At 37.3% G+C, this 26,325-nt stretch overlaps 1 protein-coding gene and 1 long non-coding RNA gene across 7 annotated transcripts in view; one reads left to right on the top strand and one right to left on the bottom strand.

Moving 5' to 3' along the window:
* Positions 1-15,261, top strand: part of ARAP2 (ArfGAP with RhoGAP domain, ankyrin repeat and PH domain 2) — a 172,202-nt gene extending 156,941 nt beyond the window's left edge. For all 6 annotated transcript variants that reach the window (XM_047799201.1, XM_047799202.1, XM_047799200.1 and 3 more), the window contains 3 exons: positions 226-289; positions 7,433-7,567; positions 12,675-15,261. In XM_047799201.1, the coding sequence (XP_047655157.1) occupies positions 226-289; positions 7,433-7,567; positions 12,675-13,058 (583 nt within the window). In that variant the 3' untranslated portion in view covers positions 13,059-15,261. The remainder of the gene's footprint in view (positions 1-225; positions 290-7,432; positions 7,568-12,674) is intronic.
* Positions 1,992-26,325, bottom strand: part of LOC125137997 (uncharacterized) — an 85,902-nt gene continuing 61,568 nt past the window's right edge. Inside the window, exons 2-3 of the long non-coding RNA XR_007137559.1 lie at positions 9,733-9,820; positions 1,992-2,019 (exon numbers count right to left, since the gene is read on the bottom strand). This is a non-coding gene — a long non-coding RNA (uncharacterized LOC125137997). The remainder of the gene's footprint in view (positions 2,020-9,732; positions 9,821-26,325) is intronic.

The following is a 26,325-nucleotide window of genomic DNA, read 5'->3' as shown; positions in this document are numbered from 1 at the left end:
CCAATGCCTTTAGCTGTATTTTACTTAAACTAGCATATTTATACTATTATTTTCACACATACACTGAACAGAAGCCCGAAGCAACTTTATCGGAATACTCTCATTTTGATTGCATTACATCATTACTCAGGGGAACCCCAAGAGGTTTCTGATCACTTACTCACCAAATGTATTGGAGAACTCTGTTGTCTTCTTGAATTATATTTTATAAATCATGTTTTGCAGGCACCTGTGTTGTGACAGTTCACAAACTCAGATGGAGTGGATGGCCTATGTCTTTATTGCCCAGGTATGATATCTGTTTCAACTATCTCATAAAATATTAGCCGTTGCTTATAGGAAATGTCAGTATGGTGGTGATATGTTAGTGTGGTGCTGACTTTTAAATTTTTTTTAATGAATGTTATGCATATTCTTTAATTTTCTCATTTATGCTTTTTTTAAAAAAAAGTGAGAATCCAGATTTATCGGTTACTCTTTGAAAGAGAGGTTGCTCTTTGTTGAGGCATTTTTTGGCCAGTCCAGCAGAGCTCCTTAGTGTGGCAGAGCTGTCTTGCTTCAAGATGGCCATGTAAGAAAGAAGTCGTGTCTAAGCCGTTGTCCTCTCAGAGTCCTACATGGATCTTCATTTAGAAAATGTGTTCTTTTCCTTCTTGTTCTCCCCATGGCCTCCTGCTTTTCCAAAAATGAGAACAGGAACCCACATTTCTTCAGTCCATATTGTGTACTAGATACTTCAAAGGGGTTAACTCATGTGTTCCTTGCAACAAATTTTGCACGGTGCTGCTTATAGTCGAGGGAACAGAGGTAACAAAGGCTCCATGATTTGCTTAGGCCCATGCATTTAGTTAGTGGTTTAAACCCAGTGGCCCCAGAGTCCAACACCTATACTCAGTTCCTCATTTAGTCCCCTCCCTAGAGGGAGATGCACTCTCTCAGTGAATGATTAAATAGTCCCATTAATAGGAGTGGTTTCTTCCCCAAAACTTGTCTGGCTGAGTTCCCAGCAATGCTTCCCCACAAGAGCAATGAAATTCACTGGTAACGATTAACTTGCCATTCTTTATTACAGAGGATGCACTTCCCTGTTTCTCTTACAAGTGAGAAGTTAATTCACCCCTAAATCTTTCCCTTATTTGTTTTGAAAACTATTTTCTCTGTTCATTTAATTTATTAACCCTCCCCGTGGTTAATAGACTCTGCTTCTCTCAGTCTGACTCTACTCTCCTATCTGGGAATACATTTCCAGAAAAAGACTGGGTAACTTTTTAAAGACTTTTCTTCTTTTTTATGATTTTTTTAAAAACTCAGATAGTCAAGTCCTACTTAAAAAAAAAAAAAAGTAGATTTGAAGTACTAGTAAAATGGGAACCATAGACTCCAAAACTGTTCCACTGTCTGGTTATGGCACAACTGAATTGATGTTTTTGTTTTTATAATTGAAGTCAGTAGACACTATTGTTGAAAATTAAGGCAGAAACAGCGAGGAAGCAAATGTTGCCCTCATCACCACCTCTCTGCCTCACCTGGCCTTCCTTGTGTTAGCCCCAGAGACTCAGCCCAATTACATTTCATCTGTTTATTCCATTTCTTAGGATTAAGGTAAACACAAAGGTCCTTTTGGCCTTGAGGATTTAATGGTTCGTCTCTGTAGGAAAACAGACAGGAAAGTAGCAAATGGTTATATGTTAATACACGCACACATATCCACAGTGAGTGCTCCTTACCATGAGTTCTTTCTGGTGCCCGGAATCCTTTTGGAATATCCATCCCCATCCTAACCTCTGCCTCAGAAGTCCTCACCTTACACGTCACATTCTCAGAGAAACCTTCCCTGACCTGACCCTTCTGGCTGTAGGAAGTCAGCATCCTATTCTTCAACATTGTAGCTCTAATTAAAAAGAATTTGTGAGGAGTTCCCTTGTAGTTCAGCAGGATGAGGATCCAGAGTTGTCACTGCTGCAGCTTGGGTCACTGCTGTGGTGCAGGTTCCATCCTTGGCCCCACAACTTGTACATGCTGTGGCCAAAAAGAAAAATCACATTTATGTATTTAGGTTTTTCATATCTGTCTTTCCAACTAAAATTTAACTCTAGTTGCATTCCATAAAAGGAAGGACTACATGTATATCTGCATCACAGAACCCAATGCCCTTTACAAAGTACATGCTCAGTTAGAATTTCTGAAATAAGTTAAGAAAATCTGATGAAATTTCAGATAGATATTAGTGTGGTAAAATAATACATAAGCTAGGGAATGGAAAGCCAGCATGACTGATGATAGGAAGGCACTAATTGAGAAAGATTCTCAGGAAGTACCTTTCTGAAATAGCTGACTGGTATGCTGGGACTTGTCTGAAATGAGGGAGTCAGGTTTGCAAGACAGAACAGAGCCTTCCGGGGTGGGGACCAGCAAGTGCAAGGTCCTCTACTGTCATAATCTTAACTTATTCTATGAATGTCATGAAAGCCTATATGAGAGAGGATGTAAGAGGTGAGGAAGGCAGGGGACAGGTGATACAGTCCCAGGCGTTTGGGAAACAAGGAAAAGATATAACTAGTTTATATTTCTTGGGGGAAGTAATAATTTGGGTTCCTTTGTTGAGGTTGCATTGTAGGGGGTCAAAGATGGAAGCAAGAATAGTTGTGTAGAAGAAGATGGCAGCTCAGACGAGGGTGGTAACAGTGGATCTAGTAAGACCTATTCAGATTCAAGAATATTTAAAGGTAGAACCAGTAAGGCTTACAGATTGGTTAGCTATAGCAGTTTGAGAGGAACAGCAATCAAGGAGGAGACCTAGTTGTTAGCCCTTGGGCAGCTGGTGAATATAGGTGACATTATCAGAGATGCAGAAGCAAATTGAGAGTTCTGGTCTGGCCACAGGAAATGAAATGCATATAAATGCATATGCTGAATAGCAGGTGAGATGTGTGGATCAAAAACTTGGGCAAAAGTTTGGGGCTGCAATGTGAATTTGGCAAAAGTCAGTATTTGGACTGTACTCAGAGGATGAGAGAGAGAATATAAGAATGAGAGAGAATTCAAGTACAAAACTGGAGAGGGGAGGCTATAGGCAGAGAGAGAAAGAGGACAAACAAGCCCTAGGACATTCCAAACTTCACAGTTGAAACAGAAGAGAAAAAATGAGATAATGGAAAAAAGCAATAAGCACCAACGAAGGAGGAAAACCAGATGGTAGATGCAGAGAATTCTGTCAAGGTATTAGAGGAGAGAATATTAAACCAGCAGAGGCCCTAAGCAGACATGAAGCAGTGTGAGCAAGCATGTTCATCATTGCTGAAAAAAATCACTATACAAGAGTGTAGCACATTTGTTCTCAGATTATTTATTGACTGTATATTCTGGGCCTCTGAACTATTATAGATAAGACTGGAGAAGAGTTATTTGTAATCAAAGCAAATACTGATTGGAAAATAAGGGAGCTTTGTTTATATGTCCATGGATGCAGGGATATTGGTACATTCATGGTGGGGAAATGAAAATCTTGAGTGATCACTAATAATTTGGAAGGTTGGGTTTTCTTGTTTTTATTTTTTAACAGTTTATTATAGTTGATGTGCAATAGCATATAAATTAGGTATACATTTTGTTGATTCACAGTTTTTAAAGGTTATACTCTATAGTTACAAAAAGGTTATGCTCTGTAGTTAACAAAAATATTGTCTATGCTGTTTTTTTTTTTTTTTATCTTTTGTCTTTTTCGAGCCACACCCACAGCACACCCCAGGCTAGAGGTCTAATCGGAGCTGTAGCTGCCGGCTTACACCACAGCAACACCAGATCTGAGCTGTGTCTGCGACCTACACCACAGCTCATGGCAACCCCAGATCCTTAACCCACTGAACAAGGCTAGGGATCGAACCCACAACCGCATGATTCCTAGTCGGATTCGTTTCCGCTGTGCCACAGTGGTAACTCCTATACTGTTTTATATAATATACCCTTGCAGCTTATTTTACACATAATAGTTTGTACTTCTTATTCTGCTACCCCTATCTTCCCCTGCCCCCCCACCACTGGTAACCACTAGTTTGTTTTCTATATCTGTGAGTCTGTTTCTTCTATTAACTAGTTTGTTGCATTGTTGCATTTTTTTAGATTCCACATATGTGTTATCATACAGTATTTGTCTTTCTCTGACTTATTTCACTTAAATAATGCCCTCCAACACCCATCAATGTTGTTACAAATGGTAAAACTTCATTCTTATGGCTGAGTAGTGCTCCATTGTACATGTGTTTTATATATATATATATATATGTATGTATGCACATATATATATACACCACATTTTCTTTATCCATTCATCTGTTGATGGGCATTTAGGTTGCTTTCATATTTCCATATCTTGGCTATTGTAAATAATGCTGCAGTGAACATTGGAGTGCATGTTGTATCTTTCCAAATTAGTGTTTGTTTTTTTTTGATATGCACCCAGGAGTGGAACTGTTGGGTCATATGGTAGCTCTGTTTTTAGTGTTTTGAGAAATTTCCATGGTTTCCCACAGTAGCTGTACCACTTTATAGTCTAACAGTGAACTAGGGTTCCCTTTTCTCCACATCCTTGCCAACACTTGTAATTTGTGTTCTTTTTGAATTGAATCCTTGAGCCAATGAGGGATATTGGAAGTATAGGGGCATAATAAAAGATGAGGAATAATCTTCAGAGAGTGAGGAAGCCAGCTGCACCATAGTAGTGTCAGGGGAATGCTGAGTACTCAACTGAAATTTAAGGGTAGATTTAAAGCAAGGTGAATCTCCAGATTGATCTAGGTTGTTGTTGTTTTTTTTTTCTTCCATCAGTTTGGAGGAACCCATAGAGTAAGTAGAAGTGGGAAAACATATGACAGCTAGCATGGAGGTGGAGACTAAGTATACTTCGTTCCATTCACCGTAAGTTAGCTAGAAAAGTAAAAGGTCTAGGTCAGAGAGTGACCTGCTGACCCATATTCATTATAGCACTATCCACACATAGGAAACAACCTTAAGTGTCTATTGATGAATAAATGGAGAAAGAAAATGTAGTGTATGTGTACAAGGTTGTATTTTATCCCACCTTAGAATAAGAAGGAAATCTCCTATTTGGGACAACATAGATGAAATTAGAGGGCATGATGCTAAGTGACTTAAGCCAGACAAAGACAAATTACTGGATGGTATCACTTACAAAGTCAAACTCCTAGAAACAGAGCATGAAACTATGGTTGCTAGAGGCTGTGGAGAAAATAGGGAGAGGTTGGTGAAAGGGCACACATTTTCATTATAAGATGAATAAGGACGAAGGAGCCAATGGGTGACTATAATTGATAATACTACATTATATAATCTAAATTTGCTAGGAGAGTAGAACTTAAATGTTCTTTCCCACAAAAGAAATATGTGAGGTGGTGGATATGTTGATTAATTATGGGGGGGAATCCCTTTCATCATGTATGCATACGGTAAGTAAATCATCACATAATACACTTTTAAGTATTTTGTCAGTTATACACACTAAAGCTGTGGTGGAATAAAGAAAATATGATCCTAAGCTATATGATCTATGTATGCAGTATGACTTTTGAGGTCACTTATACATAATTATAAATGTTATCAGAACTTATCTCTTAGATTTCATTTCTGTTGTTGGGACAAACACCTCTTGGATCAATCCAGTGAGAACTAATTAGCTGGTATTCACAGCATTGCATATCATGTCAGAAAAAGAAATAAACTCCATTTTCCCTTAGATTCCTTGAAGTACCATTTAAAATACATGCTATACATCAGTGAGTAAAAGTGGAAGCATGATCCACAGCATTACCTAATTCCTTCTCAGACTGTTTTCTCCCAGCCTTATGTGTTGGGAATATCCCAGTTATGTAACATCAAAGTTAATTTTACCAAGTTTAAATCCATGATATAAAAATAATATGAAGCTTGTAACTTTTTTTTTTTTTTTTTTTTTGCTATTTCTTGGGCCGCTCCCGCAGCATATGGAGGTTCCCAGGCTAGGGGTCTAATCGGAGCCGTAGCCACCAGCCTATGCCAGAGCCACAGCAACGCAGGATCTGAGCCACGTCTGCAACCTACACCACAGCTCACAGCAACGCCGGATCGTTAACCCACTGAGCAAGGGCAGGGACCGAACCTGCAACCTCATGGTTCCTAGTCAGATTCGTTAACCACTGCGCCACGACGGGAACTCCGCTTGTAACTTTCTGATTGAAAAATATTGCACCATCTACCATTGCAGATTTGCTGAACCAAAGTGAGCCCTTCACTGAAATTCACGGTAGATCCAATGTCTATTCACAAAGTCTAGTAATAACAGGACCTACACTGTTGTAGGATCGTTGGGGGTTAGATAATATCTGTGTATCAGTAGGCACAAAGTCAGAAGTATGCCCTTCAATATAATGAGTACTTAGTCAACATTTGTTGAAATTAGTTCTTTGCTATAAAATATGACATTAAAATACTAATTGCAACATAAGACTATGTTCTATCTTGAGAAAATGCTGAGTAAGCATTTAGCTATATAGTTTACCAAGTGCTTTTCATTTCATCAAAACATTTGTAAGCTGTTCAATGCAGAGTATTTCGTATTTCTTTATTTGGTTTTCACAACTTCTGAAAAGTTAATCTATCCTGAGAAGGAGAAAATTCTTTAAAATTTTTCTTTTATATGCATATCTTAAGGATTTATCATTCAAAAGCTTATATTCTTACCTGTGGATATTTCTCCCCTTTACAGTTAACTTTTCTCCAGGTGTACTTCTAATTGTTCGGTGGCCGAAATGTAGAGTCAATAATTTGAGAACAAAGGTGCAACACTCTCTATTTTACAATGATATTCAGTATATATGTGTGTATATATATATGCATATATATATGTGTGTGTATAAGGTAATATTTCTTTGGAATTAATGACTAACATTTTTCAAAAGGTCATAAAATAAAATTAACTTTTCTAATAGCCATGCCTTAGGTTGTCTTGGGGGTGTGTATATATATATATAGTCAAATTATCTGTACACTAAAGTGGTCTTTGGTGGGAAAAGAAAATCAATGTATAGTTACTTTGATTACAGCGCCTAGGACTGTAGACAGGTGTATTGTTTTACTTCCACAGAGAGATTTGCAGCTTTCCTCCAATATTTTCTCCCTTTTGGTTTGATAAGTAGCATAGAAGGCATGCATTTGAAGTTTAGAAATTGAACTGAGACCTCAAAGCTCAGTTCACTTAAGAGTTTTACATCCTCCAGCGGTGCCACCCCCAGAGTCAACATCATAATTACAAACAGCCTTCTCAAGGAAAGCAGACCATCTGACGTGGATGTATGGGATGGGAAAGAAGCCAAGTGACTATATAACTTGGTGTACCACATAATGAAATCACAACCCACAGCAAGCAATTGTGTTTCCACAGCATGAAAATGATTTATGGCCACCAGCTGGAAAGGAACGAAAACGTTCTATAACCAAAAACCCCAAAATCGGAGGCTTGCCTCTAATTCCCATCCAGCATGAGAGAAATGCAACCCAAGCCCGGAGAGAGATCGAGGTACGTTAGGATTTTTGTTTCTATTGTAATTATAGCATTTGTTTTCTCCTGTCCTAATGTGATTGAATGCCATGAATTACTTCATCGCTTTCAAAAGCCCAGGAGTAATCACTTGGTAAAGCATAGTAAAAATCACATCTATCAGGACAAATTTACAAATAACCCTATGCCATTCTTTGAGCTTTATGTTTTATTAACTTCTCTTAAATGATTACTTTTAAAAATATCATTGACCATTCAAGTATGTATAATATCACCACTTATTTTTTTATAAAAATAGCCAAGAATGTTAAGTATGTATACAGAGGTTCTGGTGGTAAAAATCAGAGTCCAAATTAAAATGTTACAAGTTCATGCTTAATTTCCTCAGAATAAGCCCACGGCAGAATATGTCTGGAGCTATGGTAACTATCCTTTCCAGTAACATAATCAAATTCCAATGGTTTGGAAGCTGTGGGGTGTCAGTTAATTTAAGGACCGGTGGGATGAATGCCTGAGCATTAAATAAAAGATGATTTGGCATATTTCATGAAACTGCTATTTGTTTTCCTTCTCACTTTGAAGGGGGAGGTACATGTACGAAGCATCAGTCTTGATTCAAATTCATTAGACATTTTGGGACAAATGCATGTTTCAGCATCTTCAGAGTCCCGTGAAGCCAAAAGAGAAGCATGTAAAAGATATTGTTCGTTCTTCCTAGAGCCTAGGTTTGGGATTAAGCTGTTTGAGTGTCTTGCTTTCCAAACAGGAATAACTTTTGAAAGATGAAAGCCATTTTAATTTAGTGATCAGATTTCTTTTAAATGGTTTTTTTCATGGATATCTCCCTTGAACATTTATTCCATTGTAACATTCCTCTTCTGTAAAAGACAAAAGCTTTGAAAATAATGGTTTATTTCCTTTGCTGCCTGCACAGTCCTACAGTGATATAATTAAAGGGAAGACTAAAACCTCAAGACAGGAGCTTGTTCCTCCTGCCATTCTGTGCTTACAGGTTTTTCGTGGTAGTAAAATCATTCTGCCAGACCATGGATTCTTCTGCTAATCTAGAATCTCAAAAATTTTAGGAGTTACAAGTCCCAGAAACTCAGGTTAGGGGATACAGGTTAAAACAAATAAAGCAACATAGGGAGTAGATATGCCCTACTGTGACCACACTTCTGACATTGCCTCCGGATCAATTATGAAGCAAAGCAAAAGATAAATTAACAGGATCAAAATATTTTAAACAGCATCCAGTATAAAATTGAGGTGATACTGAACATACAATAGTTTTGTAGTTAACCCTAAATCCAGAATTTCAGATACAGTTTTGTTTTGTTTTGTTTTTAGAATAAGATCAGAAAACCAATGAATTAAAACTATTCATCAACTACTACATAACTATTATAAAACTGTTAAAGACCTTAGGAACAATTTTATGGAATAGGATATTCATTTCTAGAAAACTTATGAGTAGTTAAACTAAACCAAGCTTTTTTTTTGTAAATTTAGTAGATGTGGTAATTCAACAAATTTTGTGAAGAAAACTTTTGAATGTTTGATGTTTTTCAGTGAAAAACACTGAAGGTTTAAAAAGAAAACAAAATGTAAATTGCAATTTTCATATGAACCATTAAAATACTTGTTACAGAATTAAATTTATGTAACTATGTAAGAAAATATATTAATAAAATGACAAAATATTGTTACAGAATTAAATTTATGTAACTGTAAGAAAATATATTAATAAAATACAAAATATTGCTAAGTAGATTATAATTTTATGAAAAAAATGTAGTCATATCAGATTTCTTTACATTCATGAGGTTTAATTGACAATTGTATAAGGATCCCTAATCCAAGCAGCAAATGCTTCCTGGAAGAAGTGACTTGTAAAATTGAGTAAATTAGTAGTGAGCTAGTGAATCAGCCAGGGAAATAAGGTGTTGGCAAAAGAAATCATACCTGATGAGGCAAACAGTGCTTAAGAATGCACAAGCTAGCGGCTATGGAAGGCCCTTCTACTTCCTCTTGGGCACCCCCTTAACTTCACTGTGCTCAGCTTTTCTCTGTAAGCTCATAGGGATAATAAAAAGCCCTTACTTCATAGGGTGATTATGAGGATTAAATGATATCATACAAAACAATTTATTGGAATAATGCTTGGCATAGTTAATACTTACTGAGACAAAATAGAGCTTGGAAGACAGTATGAAATAATCCACTGGTTCTCAAAATTGTCATTCCTTTCAAGCATGCCTTGAAAAAAATCTGTGAAACAAAAATTATAAGCAAAGAAAATGATGCAGTTGAAGCAGAAAATGGTGACCTAGACTCCTACCCAATAAACACCCCTCTCCCCTCTCACCATCTTGGACCACAGATTGGTGTGGTGAAAAGAAGCACATTGGTTTCAAACAGGCCAACCTGGGGTCCATTTGAAACTTCTACCTATGTGACTTTGAGCAAATTGTTATTTCCTTGGTTTCTCTTTCTGCACAATACAGTTTTTACCATAAGTATTGTCATATAAAGTTTAAAGCATTATGTTGAGGATTAGTGATATGAGTATATATTTTATAGCAAAGAGATTATATCGACTAATACCAATGACTGCAGTAGTGAACGACATTTAAGAATTCCTGCTGTAATCTGTATATTGGTCATACTACTTTTTGATATTACAAGACCTCCATCACAATTGGCCCCCATCTGGATATAATGGAAAATATAGGCAGCACAGACCAGAGCCATGTGAGAGATTTGCTCTGAGAATCCATTCCTGCACCTTGCTCTGTGACAGAACAGTTCTCTCTACCTGGAGGCGGATTCCATTTCAGATCCTCATTCCATTTAAAAAAAAAAAAATTATCTCTAAATGCCCTCTGACACAAACTGGCATCATCTGGACCAGGCTACCTCTTGCTAATTTCATATTTTATAAGCCAGTCTTAGAAGTTATTAATACTTTATCTTTTATGGACAGTGCAGCACATATATGATGTCCTTCTTCCTATGGTATCGATTCCTTTTCTTTTTTGCCCACAGCAAGCAGAGGCACTCCATATACCAGGCTGTTCATGCTAAGTACTCACTGTCACATCTTGATTCATACCAGTTCGCTTCATCTCCTCACCTTCATATAAGGTTATGTTATTTAGGCTAACAGTGTAGTTTTATTTGAAATTTCACCATCACATATATTAAAGATGTGGCCTCTAAATTCTTTATCTAAGGGAGCTTCAAAGTCTTTCTGCTGATAGTTGAACTATAATGAGAACTGTTGCTATGATATATAAAACTACTCTGTTGATCCTTGATTTTAGATGTCACGTGAAACGAAGATTAATATTTGTTTATAAACTCCCAGTCACATTCCTATGCTAAATAGCCATTTTTATTTTTTCCATTGTGATAAAATAAACATAACAAAAATTTTCCATTTTAACCATTTTATGGCATTGATTCCCTTCACACTGTTGTGCAATTGTCATCACTATCTCTAACATAGTCTAATGAGACTTTGAAGTCAAGCTAGATCCTAAATAACTATTTTTTCCTATCAGTTTTTGAGTAGGAGAAACATTTATCTGAGATGTATAAAAAATACTCTTATCAGAAAATTCCAAGTTGCAAAATTATTTATGAATTATGTTGATGAAAATATTTTTATTTAGTTTGAACTTATAGTTTCATGTCTCAATCTGCTGGAATTTAAGAAAATAGAACAGAATATTATACATCTGAATTTTTTACAATCTTCATTCACTATTCAGAAAATATTTATTGATCATGTCCTGTGTGCAGGCGGTGTGATACGTTCACATGTCAGTGACCAAATGAAACAAAAGCAAAAAACAAGAACCTTTCTTGCACTGGGCTGACTTTCTAGCAGGGCATTCAGACAATCACAAGGGGATATGAATAGCTTATCTAGTATATTGGAAAGTAATGAGCACTATAGAGAAAAATAAAGAAGTGAGGCATTGCTCTTTAAACATTTCCTTGTACATCCTTAGTTACTATACTGTTAATGCTACTCAGTTAATACTGTTAATTGCCACTCAATTTCAATTTCATATTTTCATTTTCATTTCCTCCTCTCTCTGAAACATTTGTAATGTCATAAATTCTCCTTGTATTTCTTTCTGTGCTTTGCAATTTTTTTTTCTTGTGTCAGGAAAAAAATGACTTATCCCTTTACACTCTTATACTGACCCAGTTTTTGTTGGGTAGCCTTTAGCTATAGCTCCATATGCACTGTATCCTCGATGCTCCATTGTTCACTCTTTTATCTTACATTTGATTAGGCTCTAGTCCCCTCTGAGAACCTGATGAGAGTTCTGCATGCCAGAACTTGCCCAGTCACAAGATGCCATGTTTGTTAAGAAAGTGCACCTCTGTGTACCAACGCAGGTTGTGTCTCAATGGATTTCTGCTACCTGTAGGCACTTAAAGTTCACTGAATGAATGTGTACTCTAACTCACTGATACACAAGTGGCTTTTAATACGTAACACTTTGTACCTTTCAGTGTTTTCAGAAATATATCTGTGGGATTCTAATGGGCATTATGTGGGGGAAAAGATTTCACTGGTCAAATACTTAGGGAGGAGAAAATAAACAGAAAAAGAAGTCAACCAGGTTTTTCTGCTGTAATATTCCTCAGCTTGTTTCATATGCTCTAACATACACTGTGAATCTCAAAGAGGGATCTATAGTATAGAGCATTTCCTGGACTCTCATGACCATGGAGACCACCTTTTTCCTTTATACTTCGGGTACAACACTGTAAGAATTACAGATGCATGAACAAGTGACACATCCAAGCAGGAGTGAATTGGAAGAGGCATATTTGAAATGAGAGTCAATTCTGAATAACTTGAAAGACATCTTTGAAGTGGTATGTTAAATGCTTGCTAAAATGAATTTCCATGGTCTACATTTCAGTTGATTTTGTAGCTCTGAGATCAGTCTATAAATTCAGACATACCACTTGTGCCAAAGTCAAGTTAGAACCTAAATCATAGAAATAAATTCTAATATAAGAAGCATCAACTTTTAGGGGGAAGGTACTCTTTCAACAAAGTGTTGCTTCCCAGTGAGATGTCTTGTTTTAATTTTAGAGTGCAAGAGCAGAATTGGAAAGACTGAGGCTCGGCGCAAAGCATGAACTAGAGCTTGGGGATGGGACCTTAAAGCAGAGAGCCTCTCTCGTGGCCCAGTGCCTGGAGCACAAGGATGAGAAACTTCGAAATCGAACCAGAAAACATCGGAGTTTCAACTGTCTAGAGGACACAGAGACTGAGGTCTTTCAAGGGCAAGAGAAAAGTCATAAAGGTGTAAAGACATTGAGGAAAACTGAAGACAGGAATGACAAAGCTACTTTGGACTCTAATAATAAGTTACCACCAAAGGTCATTGAAGAGCTTAGTGTGGTTCTACAGCGGTCAAGAATCCTTGCAAAAGAGTTACAGGGTGAGCAGATTGTGCAGAAGGAAATAAAGTGACTTGTCTTGCACATTTTTTTTTAATGTGTACAGTGTTTGCAAACCAGAAACCAAACTATAAGATAATTCATGGCTGGCTATCCTTAACCATTTAAAGAGCATTTAAAAATATGTATGTATATATGTGATAAGTGTAAGATTAACTGTTTTGGCCTGAATAAAGCTTGTATAGTTCAGCTATATTAACCTTGTGTAGGAAGGCCTTGGGTCACTTGAGTGGCCAACCTTTTGAAGTAATAGTTGACCCTGAACATGGGGTGGGGGTTGGTATGTTAATCCTTGTATAATTTATAATTGACACTTTGTATCCAAAATTCCTCTGTATTTGGGGATTCAAACAATTTCAGATAATGTAGTATAGTATTTACTATTGAAAAATATTCACATAAAAGTTCAAACCTGCATTGTTCAAGGGTCAACTGTAGTTGTCTGTTCAGTGGTGTAAATTTATGAGCAGAAATTGCAAACTGTAATGTATTGTATAAAATGGTGTGTTTAAATGAAGCCTATGAAACTATATGTAACACATTTTGCACTTTGAGATACCTTGTATATAAAGTTACCATATGTTTTTAGGTTTACATAGGGTCCACCTGAGGGAAATGAAAGGGAAGAACCTTGAAAAAGGGGAGGATTTATTTAGTGGCTGCTTATCAAACAACACTGGGCTTTTAAAAAGAAGAAAAGTGTTAACAAATGTCTTAAAAACCAAGGAGCTCAGCTGAGATTCATTTCTAGTTCACTCTTAATCAACACTTGTTCATGAGAAACTGCATGTTAGGAAAAAAGTCTAGAGACTAAGAATTTCCCAAGAGTAGTATTCAGCCAACAAACATGAATTATGGCACTGACCACTCTTACTTATGGCGTCAGTGAACCAGCCACAGTAAATCTCCATTCACTACACTTCAGTTCTTTGCAGGTGGCTGCTGAGAGGAAACTTAACACTGCATTGAAGAGACTATGTGCACAGGACCCAGCATATATGCCACTTGCACTGTTGCTGTATACCTGCAAGTTTTTTATTTAGAGTTCCTTACTGCCGGTATGGTACAAGCAGCATTCATCATCGCAGGGTTTTGTTATTTTTTATTTGATTTTTTTTTCTTGGTATTGTTTCACTTTGTATGTTCATTTATTTTTAGTAAGATTGTAATGTCTTCTCTGCAAAGTCAGAATTATTGGAAGCATACAACATTTGGCCATTTGGGAGTAGCGGTTAGAGTAACTCTACTTTGGGGGGTTTCCAGTTCCCTTTTAGTCTTTTGTTTCTTTTTCTTTCTTTCTTTTCTTTCTTCTCCATATGCCTAATGCCTGAGCCCTCTATTTTTGTTTCTACATGAAGAGCAGCAACTGACTTGGCTATTTTCTTCAGACAGATGATACTATCTAATTATAATTCATATTAAGGGCAGCACTTTTCATCAGATTCTTTAAAATTTTGTTAGGTCTGGTAAGGTCTTTTTTTTTCCTCCACACTCATAACATGCAGAAGTTCTTGAGCCACGGACAGAAGTTGAGCCATAGCAATGACAATGCCAGATCCTTAACTGCTCGGCCACCAGGAAACTCCAATTAGGTCTGGTGAGTTTTGATTAAAGTTAGTAGCCAAACTGTATTCCAACCATTTCCTTTTTTCCTCCATTTTTCAGGTTGCTTATCAAAACTGGTCTGTATAAAAAGTCCCTTACTTCAGTCGGTCCAATCATAGTGCAGTAATATGCGGTTAAAAACTATGAATTTCTTCATTGTAAAATACTGATCACTTGTATCTGGTGGTGATAAAATAGTTTACCACAGGTATGTGATATTTATTCTTTAAATCCATATAGATTGGAATTTTTTTAAAGAATGAAACTGCTGGTCAGTTTATGAGATAGATGGCACTACTGAGGAGACATCATTTAAAGCAAGAAATCATGGTATTTAGGAAAAGATCTAAAATAAACTTATTTCTAATAAATGACAATATGTTTTATGAAATCAGGAGACATGAAAATTATGTTTGACAGTGTTGGACAATGGGAAAGTAAATAGAAATTTTTAATATGCCTTATCTGAATACTTTTAAAACTTGAGATTAAAATCTGAAAACTTGTTTCCCCTTCCTTTCCTGTACAATTGTCTCCATTTTTCAAGTGTAAAGGCTAATGATGACATCTCATATATTTTGAAGAAAAATTAAAATTGTTTTACAAGTCCACCTGAATGTTTGACTGCTTTTCAAAATAACCACCTTCAACTTTTGAAAATACAGAAATAAAAAATTGCTTTTTCCCTTTTTTAAAAAATGTGAATTTAATACATACTTCAAACTAGCTATCATTTTTTCAAACACATCAATAAGAATGCTCTATTTTAAATGATTACTATATGCATACAGGATACAATTTGATGGTACTATTCCATTTCTATAGGCCTGAAGTTAAATATTAGATATGGCTTTTAAATATATGAATTTTTAACAAATCACTATCTGGTAATTTATCAAAGTGGAACTGAAAATTCAAAACTAGGATCAAGAAGGAAGGATCAAGATGGCTGAGGATTATAAGATGTGGTACTCACCTTCTCCCGCAAACACATCAAAAAAAACCATCAACATGTACAAAAATTCACACAATATCTACTGAATGCTGGCAGAGAGCTTAACCCTCCAAAAAGGGCAAGAAACCCTCCATGTAACTAGGTAGAACAAAAGGAAAAAAAGAGAAAAGGAAAAGGGACAGGACTAGAACTCCTCAGAAGGAGCTGTTAAAAAGGAAAGGAAACCACACTCTGGGAAGTCCCCTAACTACCAGGGAGATCAGCCAAGATGGAGGGACCTCAAAGTCGTGGAGAAGAGCACAGCAGCTGGACTGAGGAGGGCCAAGTGCAGTGAGAACCTCACAGACCATCCATACCACTGCCCCCAGACACCACAGCATGAGGCACTCAGGTGGGGGCTGGGCACTGAGACTCAGGCTCCAGAGGTCAGTTAGAGGGAGAGTTCTAACATTGGCTGTGTGGAGACAGCCTGAGGGGCTAGGGAGGGGTGTTCCACAGGTCAGGAAGCAAAGCATCACAGCCAGTGGAACCTGGAAGGAGTTCTGAGCCCACAGGAGAAGCAAGGCACCATTGTCGAGGAGACTGAGAGGAGTGGGTTGGACTGCCATAGAAATACATTTCCCTGTGCATGCATGGACTCTCAGAAGGTGGGGCACCTCTGGCTCAGGATACAGGAAGGAAGGTGCCATTTGTGTGGGCTATGGATGACAGTGCCTCTTGTGTGGGCTAAGGGCAGCAGGGGGCTAAACATGACACAGCATCTCTTGTGCGGTTTACAGGTGGCAGAGGCAAGCTACAGCAGTCATCTCAGATACCAGTGGTGGGCATGGCCCAACACCACTAGGGATCCATGAACAGGCACTACCTGTGGCCCCAGTCACCTCAGAGGTCAACAAAGAGGAGGACATTACAACTGAGCACCACCCATTGTTGCTCTCACTCCCCTGGGAATGCACCCACCCTGCTGCTGCCACTGCCAAAAGCTCCAGGCACCACCCACATCTGCCTGATCACTGTCACTTCCCAGGGCCCTGTAATTAGAAGCAGCCCATGCCATGTTCCCACAGGTCCTTGCCACTGACAAGGGCCCAGCAACCAGGCACTGAATACTAGCCCTTCCCATTGCTTCCATCTCCCTTGGAAGCATTCATGGCACCCTAAAAATAGCCCTCACAAAATACTCAGGGGAACTCATGTATATAATTAGCCCTCTAAGACTACAGTAGTTGTTTTCCCTAAACTCATAGAATAAGAAAAATATAAGCAAAATGAAGAAGCTCAGAAACCATTCTCAGTTAAAAGAACAGGAGAATTCTCCACCTGAAGGAGCAAACAATGAAACAGACCTCTGCAGTCTAATAGACACCAAGTTCAAAAAGGAAATAGTGAAAATACTGAAGGATTTAAGAGCGAGTATGAAGGAATTAAGAGTGAATATGAGCAGTAATGCAGATTACATTAGAACGGAACTAGAAAATATAAGGAGGAGTCAAGAAAAATTAGAAAATTCACTTGCAGAGACACAAGCTGTGTTAAGGGCACTGAAGAGCAGAAGGAATAATACAGAGGAACGAATTAGTGACGTGGAAGATACAATAATGGAAGTCACCCATTAGGGACAGAAGACAGAAAACCAAATGAAAAAATATAAATGAAAGCAATATAAGAGATCTATGGAATAATATAAAGTAGGCCAATCTATGCATAATAGGAATTCCAGAAAGAGAAGAAAAGGAAAAGGGGATTGAAAATATATTTGAAGAAATTATGGCTGAAAACTTTCCAAATCTAAAGGAAACAGATATCAAGATACAGGATGCACAGAGGGCCCCAAACAAGTTGAACACAAACAGGCTCACACCAAGATATTTTATAACAAAAGTGGCAAAGGTTAAAGATTAAGAGAAGATTCTAAAGGCAGCAAGAGAAAAACAAAGACTTAACTATAAGTGAACCCCCATAAGGCCATCAGCTGATTTCGCCACAGAAATACTGCAAGCCAGCAGAGTGGCAAGATATATTCAAAGTTCTAAAAGGGAAAAACTTGCAGCCTAGGATATTCTACCTAGCAAGAATATAATTTAAATTAGGAGAAATAAAAAGATTCTTCAACAAACAAAAATAGTACAGCAATACTAAACCCATTCTAAAATAAATACTGAAAGGGCTCCTCTAAATAAAAAAGAAAAGGAAATAGGATGGAGGAAATAATAATTAGAAGCAATTGCTTAAATAAGCCAGTATACAGATTTAAAGAAAAAAAAAAACCTATTGTAAAAGCCATGATAAACACAAGGAACAGCAAAAGGACAAACAGGAGTATGTTAATAAAGGACTTCAAAAATCATAAAATGTGGGGAAGGAAAGAAAACCTAGACTTTTTTTTTTTAATGTGTTTGAGCATATATGACTATCAGGCTAAAGCAAGTGGATACAAGAAAGAGTTAACATACTTTAAAACAAGGCAATCACAAGTCAAAATCAATCATTACATTCAAAAAAAACTAAAACAGGGAGTTCCTGTCATGGCACAGTGGTTAACAAATCTGACTAGGAACCATGAGGTTGCGGGTTCATTCCCTGCCCTTGCTCAGTGGGTTAACAATCCGGCGTTGCCATGAGCTGTGGTGTAGGTTGCAGATGCAGCTCGGATCCTGCTTTGCTGTGGCTGTGGTGTAGGCCAGTGGCTACAGCTCCGATTTGACCCCTAGCCTGGGAACCTCCATATGCCGTGGGAGTGGCCCAAAGAAATAGCAAAAAGACAAAGACAAAAAAAAAAAACTAAAACGAAGAGAACACAAGCATAAAATAAAAGGAAATCATCCAACCAAAAAAAAAAAAAAAAGAGAAAGGAACAAAGGAGAAACATAGAATAAACTAGAAAACAAGGTTTAAAATGGCAAATAAATACATATTTATCAATAATTACTTTAAATGTCAATGGACTGAATGCTCCAATCAAAAGGCCAAGTGGCAGATTGGACAAAGAAGAACCTACAAGATGCTATCTATCTACAGGAGACTCATATTAGAACAAAGGACACATATAAATTGAAAATAAAAGTATCGAAAAAGCTAACTCATGCAAATGGAAAAGACAGGAAAGCAGGAGTTGCATTACTCATATCAGAGAAAATAGACTTTAAAATGAAGGCCATAAAGAAAGACAAAGAAGGACACTATTTAATGATAAAAGGATCCATTCAAGAAGAGGATATTAAAGTCGTCAATATATACATCCCTAATATAGAAGCACCCAGATATTATACAAATATCTGTTATCATATACATAGTAACTGACATAAAAGGAGAAAGTGATGGTGGAGTTGCTGTCATGGCTCAGTGGTTACTGAATCCGACTAGGGACCATGAGGTTGCGGGTTTGATCCCTGGCCTTGCTCAGTGGGTTAAGGATCCAGCGTTGCCATGTGGGGTAGGTTGCAGATGCAGCTTGGATCCCACGTTGCTGTGGCTCTGGTGTAGGCCGGCAGCTATGGCTCCGATTCGACCCCTAGCCTGGGAACCTCCATATGCCATGGGAGCAGCCCAAGAAATGGCCAAAAGACAAAAAAAAAAAAGGACAAAGTGATGGGAATACAATAATAGTGAGAGACTTTAACACCCCACTCACATCAATGGAGAGGTTCTCTAGAGAGAAATTCAATATGGCAACAGAGATCCTAAATGACACAATAGAAATGTTGGACTTAATTGACATTTTCAGGACATTACAACCAAAAAAAAACCCCAATAATCAGAAAATACATTCTTTTCAAGTGCACATGGAACATTCTCAAGGATTGACCACATACTGGGGCACTAACCTCAGCAAATTTAAGAGTATAGAAATTATTTCAAGTATCTTCTCTCACCACAATGGCATGAAAATAAATCAACCACAGGAAAAGAAATGAGGAAAAACTGGAGTTCCCTTCATGGCTCAGTGGTTAACGAATCCGACTAGGAACCATGAGGTTGTGGGTTTGATCCCTGGCCTTGCTCAGTGGGTTAAGGATCCAGCATTGCCGTGAGCTTTGGTGTAGGTAGCAGACATGGCTCAGATCCCATGTTGCTGTGGCTCTGGCATAGGCTGGCAGCTATGGCTCCAGTTTTGACCCCTAGCCTGGGAACCTCCATGTGCCATGGGAGCAGCCCAAGAAATGGCAAAAAGACAAAAAAAAAAAAAGAAAAAGAAAAAACTGACTACATGGAGACTAAACAACATGCTACTAAAAAACCAATAGGTCAATGAGGAAATCAAAAGGGAAAGTAAAAAAATACTTCAAGAAAAATGATAATGAAAACAAACCATTTGAAATCTATGGGATGCAACAAAAGCAGTACTTAGAGAGAAGTTCATAGCAATACAGAAAAAAGAAGAAAAATCTCAAATCAACAACCTAATCTAACACCTAAAAGAATTAGAAAAAGAAGTTAAAAAAACACCCTTTCAGGAAAATGAAGGAAATCATAAAGATCAGAGAAGAATCAATAAAATAGATTCAAAAAGAAATAGAAAAATATCAATAAAACCAATAGCTTGTCCTTTGAAAGGGTTAACAAAATTGACAAACTTCTGGCCAGACTCACAAAGAAGAGGAACGAACTCAAACAAGACATGAAAAAGGAGAAATCTCAACAGATACTGGAGAAATACAAAACAATAAATAAGAGAATACTATGAACAATTATATGCCAACACATTTGACAACCTAGAACAAATGGACAAATTTCTAAAGAAATACACCCTGCCAAAACTGAATCAAGAATAAATAGATAGACTGAACAAACTTATCCTTAGAAATGAAATTGAAATGAATTGAAAAAGAAAATTATAGGCCAATGTCTTTGATAAATATATATGCAAAAATTCTCAACAAAATTTTGGCCAGCTGTATCTGACAACACATAAAAAAGAATATACACCACAACTAAGTGGGATTCATCCCAGGTTCACAAGGATGGTTGAAGCCACAAATCAATCAACATCGTATACCACATTAACAAAGAAAAGTCAAAAACCACATGATCAGCTCAATAGATGCAGAAAAAGCATTTGGTAAATTCTAATGTCCATTCATGATAAAACTTACCAAATTGGTTATAGAGGGGACATAAAATAATCAAAGCCATTTATGACAAACCCACAGACAATATAATACTCAATGGAGAAATGCTGAAAGTCTTCCCACTAAAATCTGGAACAAGACAAGCATGCATGCTCATGCTCACCATTTTATTCAGCATAGTAATGGCAGTCCTAGCCAGAGCAATAAAACAAACAAAAGAAATAAAAGGTACCCATATTGGAAGAGAAGAATTGTGAAAATACTCCAAGCAAGTCACTCTATAAATTGTCACTTTGTGAAGATGACATGATACTATATATAGAAAACCCTAATGACAACACACAAAAACTCCAAGTGATCTAAAAACTCAACAAAGTAGCAGGATACAAGATTAACAATCAGAAATTGGTTACATTTCTGTATACTAACAATGAAATATTAGAAAAGGAAGATAAAAATACCTTTTAAAATTGCACCCCCCAAATACCTAGTAATAAACCTGATTAAAAAGGTGAAAAACTTATATGCTGAGAACTATCAAACATCAGTCAAGGAAATTAAAAGGATGCAAATAAATGGAAAGATATTTCATGATCCTGGATTGGAAGAATTAATATTGTTAAAATGGGTATACTACCCAAAGAAATCTACAGATTTAATGCAATCCTTATCAAATTACCCATGATATTTTCCATAGAGCTAAAAAAATATTTCAAAAATTTATATGGAGCCATAAAAGACCCAGAATTGCCAAAGCAACCTGAGGGGGGAAAAAAAACAAGCAGGAGGCATAATTCTCTCAAACTTCAGGCAATATTACAATGCTACAGTAATCAGGACAGTGTGGTACTGGTACAAATACAGACATAGAAATCAATGGAACAGAAGAGAACACAGAAATAAACCCATACACTTACTGTTAATTAATCTTTGACAAAGGGGCAAGAATATAAAATGGGAAAATGACAGTCTTTTCAGCAAGTGGTGCTGGCAAAACTGGACAGCTGCATATAAACCAATGAAACTAGAACACACCCTCACACCATGCATAAAAATAAACTCAAAATGCCTTACAGATGAACATAAAAGACACCACAAAACTCCTAGTAGAGAACATAGGCAAAACATTCTGACATCAACCATACAAATATTTTCTTAGGTCAGTATTCCAAGGCAACAGAAATAAAAACAAAAATAAACCAGTGATACCTCATCAAACTTACAAGCTTTTACAAAGGAAACCTTAAAGACAAAACAAAATGACAACCTAAGGAATAGGAGAAAATAGTTTTAAATGATGCCACTGATAAGGGTTTAATCTCTAAAATATACAAACAACGTATACAACTAAATACCAGCAAACCAACAACTCAATTGAAAAATGGGCAGAAGAACTGAATGGACATTTCTCCAAAGAAGATATGTAGATGACCAACAGGCACAAGAAAAAAATGCTCAGCATCACTAATCATTTGAGAAAAGCAAATAAAAAACTACAATGAGGTACCACCTCACACTGGTCAGGATGGCCATCATTAATAAGTCAACAAGTAACAAATGCTGGAGAGGGTGTGGAGAAAATGGTACCCTCTTTCACTGTTGGTGGGAATGTAAATTGGTACAACTGTTATGGAAAACAGTATGGAAGTACCTCAGAAAGCTAAATGTAGAGCTAACATATGACCCAGTAATCCCACTCCTGGGCATATATCCGGACAAAACTTTCATTGAAAAAGGTATATGCACCCCTATGTTCATCGCAGTACTATTCACCATAGCCAAGACATGGAAAACACTTAAATGTCCATTGACAGATGAGTGGATTAAAATGTGGTATATATACACAATGGCGTAATACTGAGCCATAAAAAAAAACCAAAATAATGCCATTTGTGGCAACATGGATGGAACTAGAGACTCTCATACCAAGTGAAGGAAGTCAGAAAGAAAAAGACAAATACCATATGATACTACTTATATCTAGAACCTAATATATGGTGCAAATGAACCTATCTACAGAAAATAAAGAAAATCATGGACATGGAGAACAGACTTGTGGTTGCCTAGGGGGAGGGGGAGGGAGTGAGATGGACTGGGAGTTTGGGGTTAGTACATGCAAACTATTGCACTTGAATTGGATAAGGGATGAGATCCTGCTGTATAGCACAGGGAAAAATATCTAGTCACCTTGATGGAACATAATGGAGGACAATGTGAGGAAAAGTGTGTGTGTTTGGGTTACTTTGCTTTACAGCAGAAATTAACAGAATATTGTAAATCAACTATAATAAAAATAATAAAAATCTTAAAAAAATACAAAACAAAATTAATGGAAGCAAAAATATGGTGTGCATATAACTACATTAGTTTTCAATTTTCATTGTTCATTTGACAAGTATTTTTTTTTTGGTCTTTTCTAGGGCCACACCTGTGGCATATGGAGGTTCCCAGGCTAGAGGTCTAATTGGAGCTGTGGCCACCAGCCTATGCCAGAGCCACAGCAACACAGGATCCAAGCCACGTCTGCAACCTACACCACAGCTCATGGCAATGCCAGATCCTTAACCCACTGAACGAGGCCAGGGATTGAACCCACAACCTCATGGTTCCTAGTTGGATTCGTTAACCACTGAGCCATGATGAGAACTTCCCATTTGACAAAATTTAATCCTAAAATGTATAAAGTATATTATAAAAGGAAATCTTTTTGAAAATGCATCAAATTTTTTGGACAGATTGTAGTATCCAGCTATTTAAATGTTATGTACCTATCATAATGATTAATGGAAGATAAGAGTGTGTTTTGAAATATAACTACTTAGAAGTCAGCTCGATAAATAACTTGAACATTAAAATAATGTAGCACTAACAAATCCAAACTGTGGTGCAGCAAACTTTAAGGCTGCTTGCAGAGATTTAAGTTCTATGACATGAAGAACCACTCTTCCAGCAGAGGGAAGATGCTGATGTTTCACAACACCCAGTTGATAGAGAATATTGCTAATCCTTTCAAAGAATACAGGGAGGTCTTAATTTAAATAACTAAACATTCACTAAACTTGGAGAGACAAAAATCATTTTAATTGACCTGGATAAACCAAACCATGAGCTGCAGATCAGATCAACACTAACAATCCTCAGATAAAAGCGACAATTATATTGCATTGGAGAAATTCTCATCTTTTCCTCCACATAACTTCTATTGGTAGCAAAACTCTTGGTAAAATTTGTCTTCCTGACTTCTTTTATTCCCTCTAATTCTCTCTTTGAAGACACTTCATTCAAACTTTCTCACTTCTCTATCATAATTGCTCCTTGCAAGGTCAGAACAACCTCACTGACCATTTAAATGGTTAATTTTCAGTCATCATACTTGATCTATCACCATTTGTAGCATCTTATACAGTTGATCACCCCTTCTTTCTGGGATACATTCTAAGATTGGTTTACAGGACACTGTTATCTTTCCTCCTTCATTCATCTTCTCAGACCATCTACTGGATACAGATATCTATATTGTCTAAGTCCTAGAAGAATTCATCTAATCTCATAGCTTTAAATATAGAACATCTTCTGGCTATCCCATCTGTTTAAAATCAGTCTGGACTTACTCATTGAGTTCCAGACTGTGTAATTTACAAGTCCATTTGTGTGTCCAACTGTCATCTCAAATATACCATATCTAAAGCATCATCAAATATCTTTTTACCAGATGTACCTCCTCTGAACAGCCCATATAAAACAGTTGCATCACCTTCTCTCCCCTTTATGTTTTTTTTTAACATAATAGGACTCACATTTGATAGTTTACATATTTATTAATATATGTTTTAATGGTCTAATTACTTGCATTAGAATATAATTCAGCCAGTGCAGACTCTTAGGTTCACCACTATATTCTCCGTATCTACAATGGTACCTCTACTGTAGACTATAGTCACTGCTGAAAAATATGTCAAATAAAAGAAGTCATGGTAATAAAGTATCTTGAAAAGCAATGATCCCATGAAGAGCTAGGGACCATGGATTTAAAAAAAAAAATCTGTGCAAAGGCTATTGCTGAAATGAATAGGAATAAAAGTGGCAAGATTTTGAGAAAGTAGGAACATTAGAGATGTGAGCTAATACTGTACAGCTGTTTTTTTCTGGGGGTGTTCAGAGAATCTGAACACAGGAAAAGTTAAAAATATAATCTTGGTCTTTGATCAAATTGAGAGATGTTTTTGCAGACAGATAAATCTGCAGAGTTGTGTACCCCTATGTTGGAAAAAGGGGCTAAATTAAAGCCTCAAGGGACGATGGTAACTCAGAGAAGGGAAGAATGAAAAACTGACTATAGCTAGTTTTCCTTTTAAGACATTTCCTGAATTTTGATTCCACATAGGGCAGTAGGCTAATAAGCTCAGCAGAAAGTCTTTAAGAGCAGAGGTTTTTTTTAATAGGCTCATGGTACTAAGAAGATAAGGATTCAAATTAGTTTATTGCCATAGAAATGGTGCCTTGTGAACACACAGGTTCTCAGTTGGAAGCCTTGAAGACCCATGTGGTGTGCACTGGAGTCTTGACAGATTATCATCAAAATTGCTTCACAGCCTCAATTCAGCTCAGTCCATGACTGGGTCAAGTTGATTGGCCTCCTCTCTACTAAAACACGAAAAGATGAACCCTCTCTTAAGAAAATATTGTCTAGAGACTCAAAAATTTTTCCCCACTGTCTGGCATTGGAAAAAAAATTCAAGAGATAGAACCTATGACAAAAAAAAAAAAAAGAAAAAATACTAGAAAACATAGAGAGGTCCACGAATGATCAAGATGTTGGAATTAATAAACAGGGATTCAATAACATATATGACTAATGTTACCACAAAATACAGGAAAAATGTGGGACAGGGACAAGACGGCAGAGGAGGACTCCACCTCACCTCCTCTCATGAAACCACCAAAATTACAACTAACTGCTGAACAATCAGCAAAATAGACTGGAAGCTATCAAAAAAGTTATCCTACACCCAAAGACAAAGCCACATTAAGATGGTCAGAAGGGCAGTTTTGTGTTATAAGCAATCCTATACCTAGGGTGGGCAACCTATAGAGTAGAGATAACCATATTGCAGAGGATGTTCCACAGAAGTGGAATTTTGAACCCCACATCTGGTTCTGCAGCCTGGAGGTCTGGCATAGGAAGGAGGTTCCCCCAGAGAATTTGTGCTGAAGGCCAGTGGGACTTGAGTGCAGGAGCATTACAGAACTAGGGGAAACAGAGACTCCACTTTTAGAGGATTCACACAGGGTATCACATGCCCTGGGTCCCAGAGGAAAGTGGGGACTCTTTTAGTCAGGCCTACCTGCAGATCATGGCAGGTATCCTAGGAAAGCAGGGGGTAGTTGCGGCTTGCCATGGAGGCAGGACATTGGAGGAAGAGGTACCAGTGAATAATCATAAGTTTGAGCTCCCCTGGAGGCTGATATTTTGGAAAAATCTGGCACCACACAGGGCTGAGAAGCCCCAGGTCAAGCAATACAGGGTTGGAACACAGCCCCACTCATAAGCAGATAGACTGCCTGAAGTCCTCCCAGGTACACAGCTACCTCTAATCACACCCAGAGACAAAGCCCCTTCCATCAGAGGGACAAGACTCAGCTCCACCTAC

Source organism: Phacochoerus africanus, chromosome 10 (genome assembly GCF_016906955.1).
Source record: "Phacochoerus africanus isolate WHEZ1 chromosome 10, ROS_Pafr_v1, whole genome shotgun sequence".
Taxonomy (NCBI): Eukaryota; Metazoa; Chordata; class Mammalia; order Artiodactyla; family Suidae; genus Phacochoerus; species Phacochoerus africanus.
The sequence above is the reverse complement of the archived record's forward strand: the minus strand, read 5'-3'. Positions and strand labels throughout refer to the sequence as shown.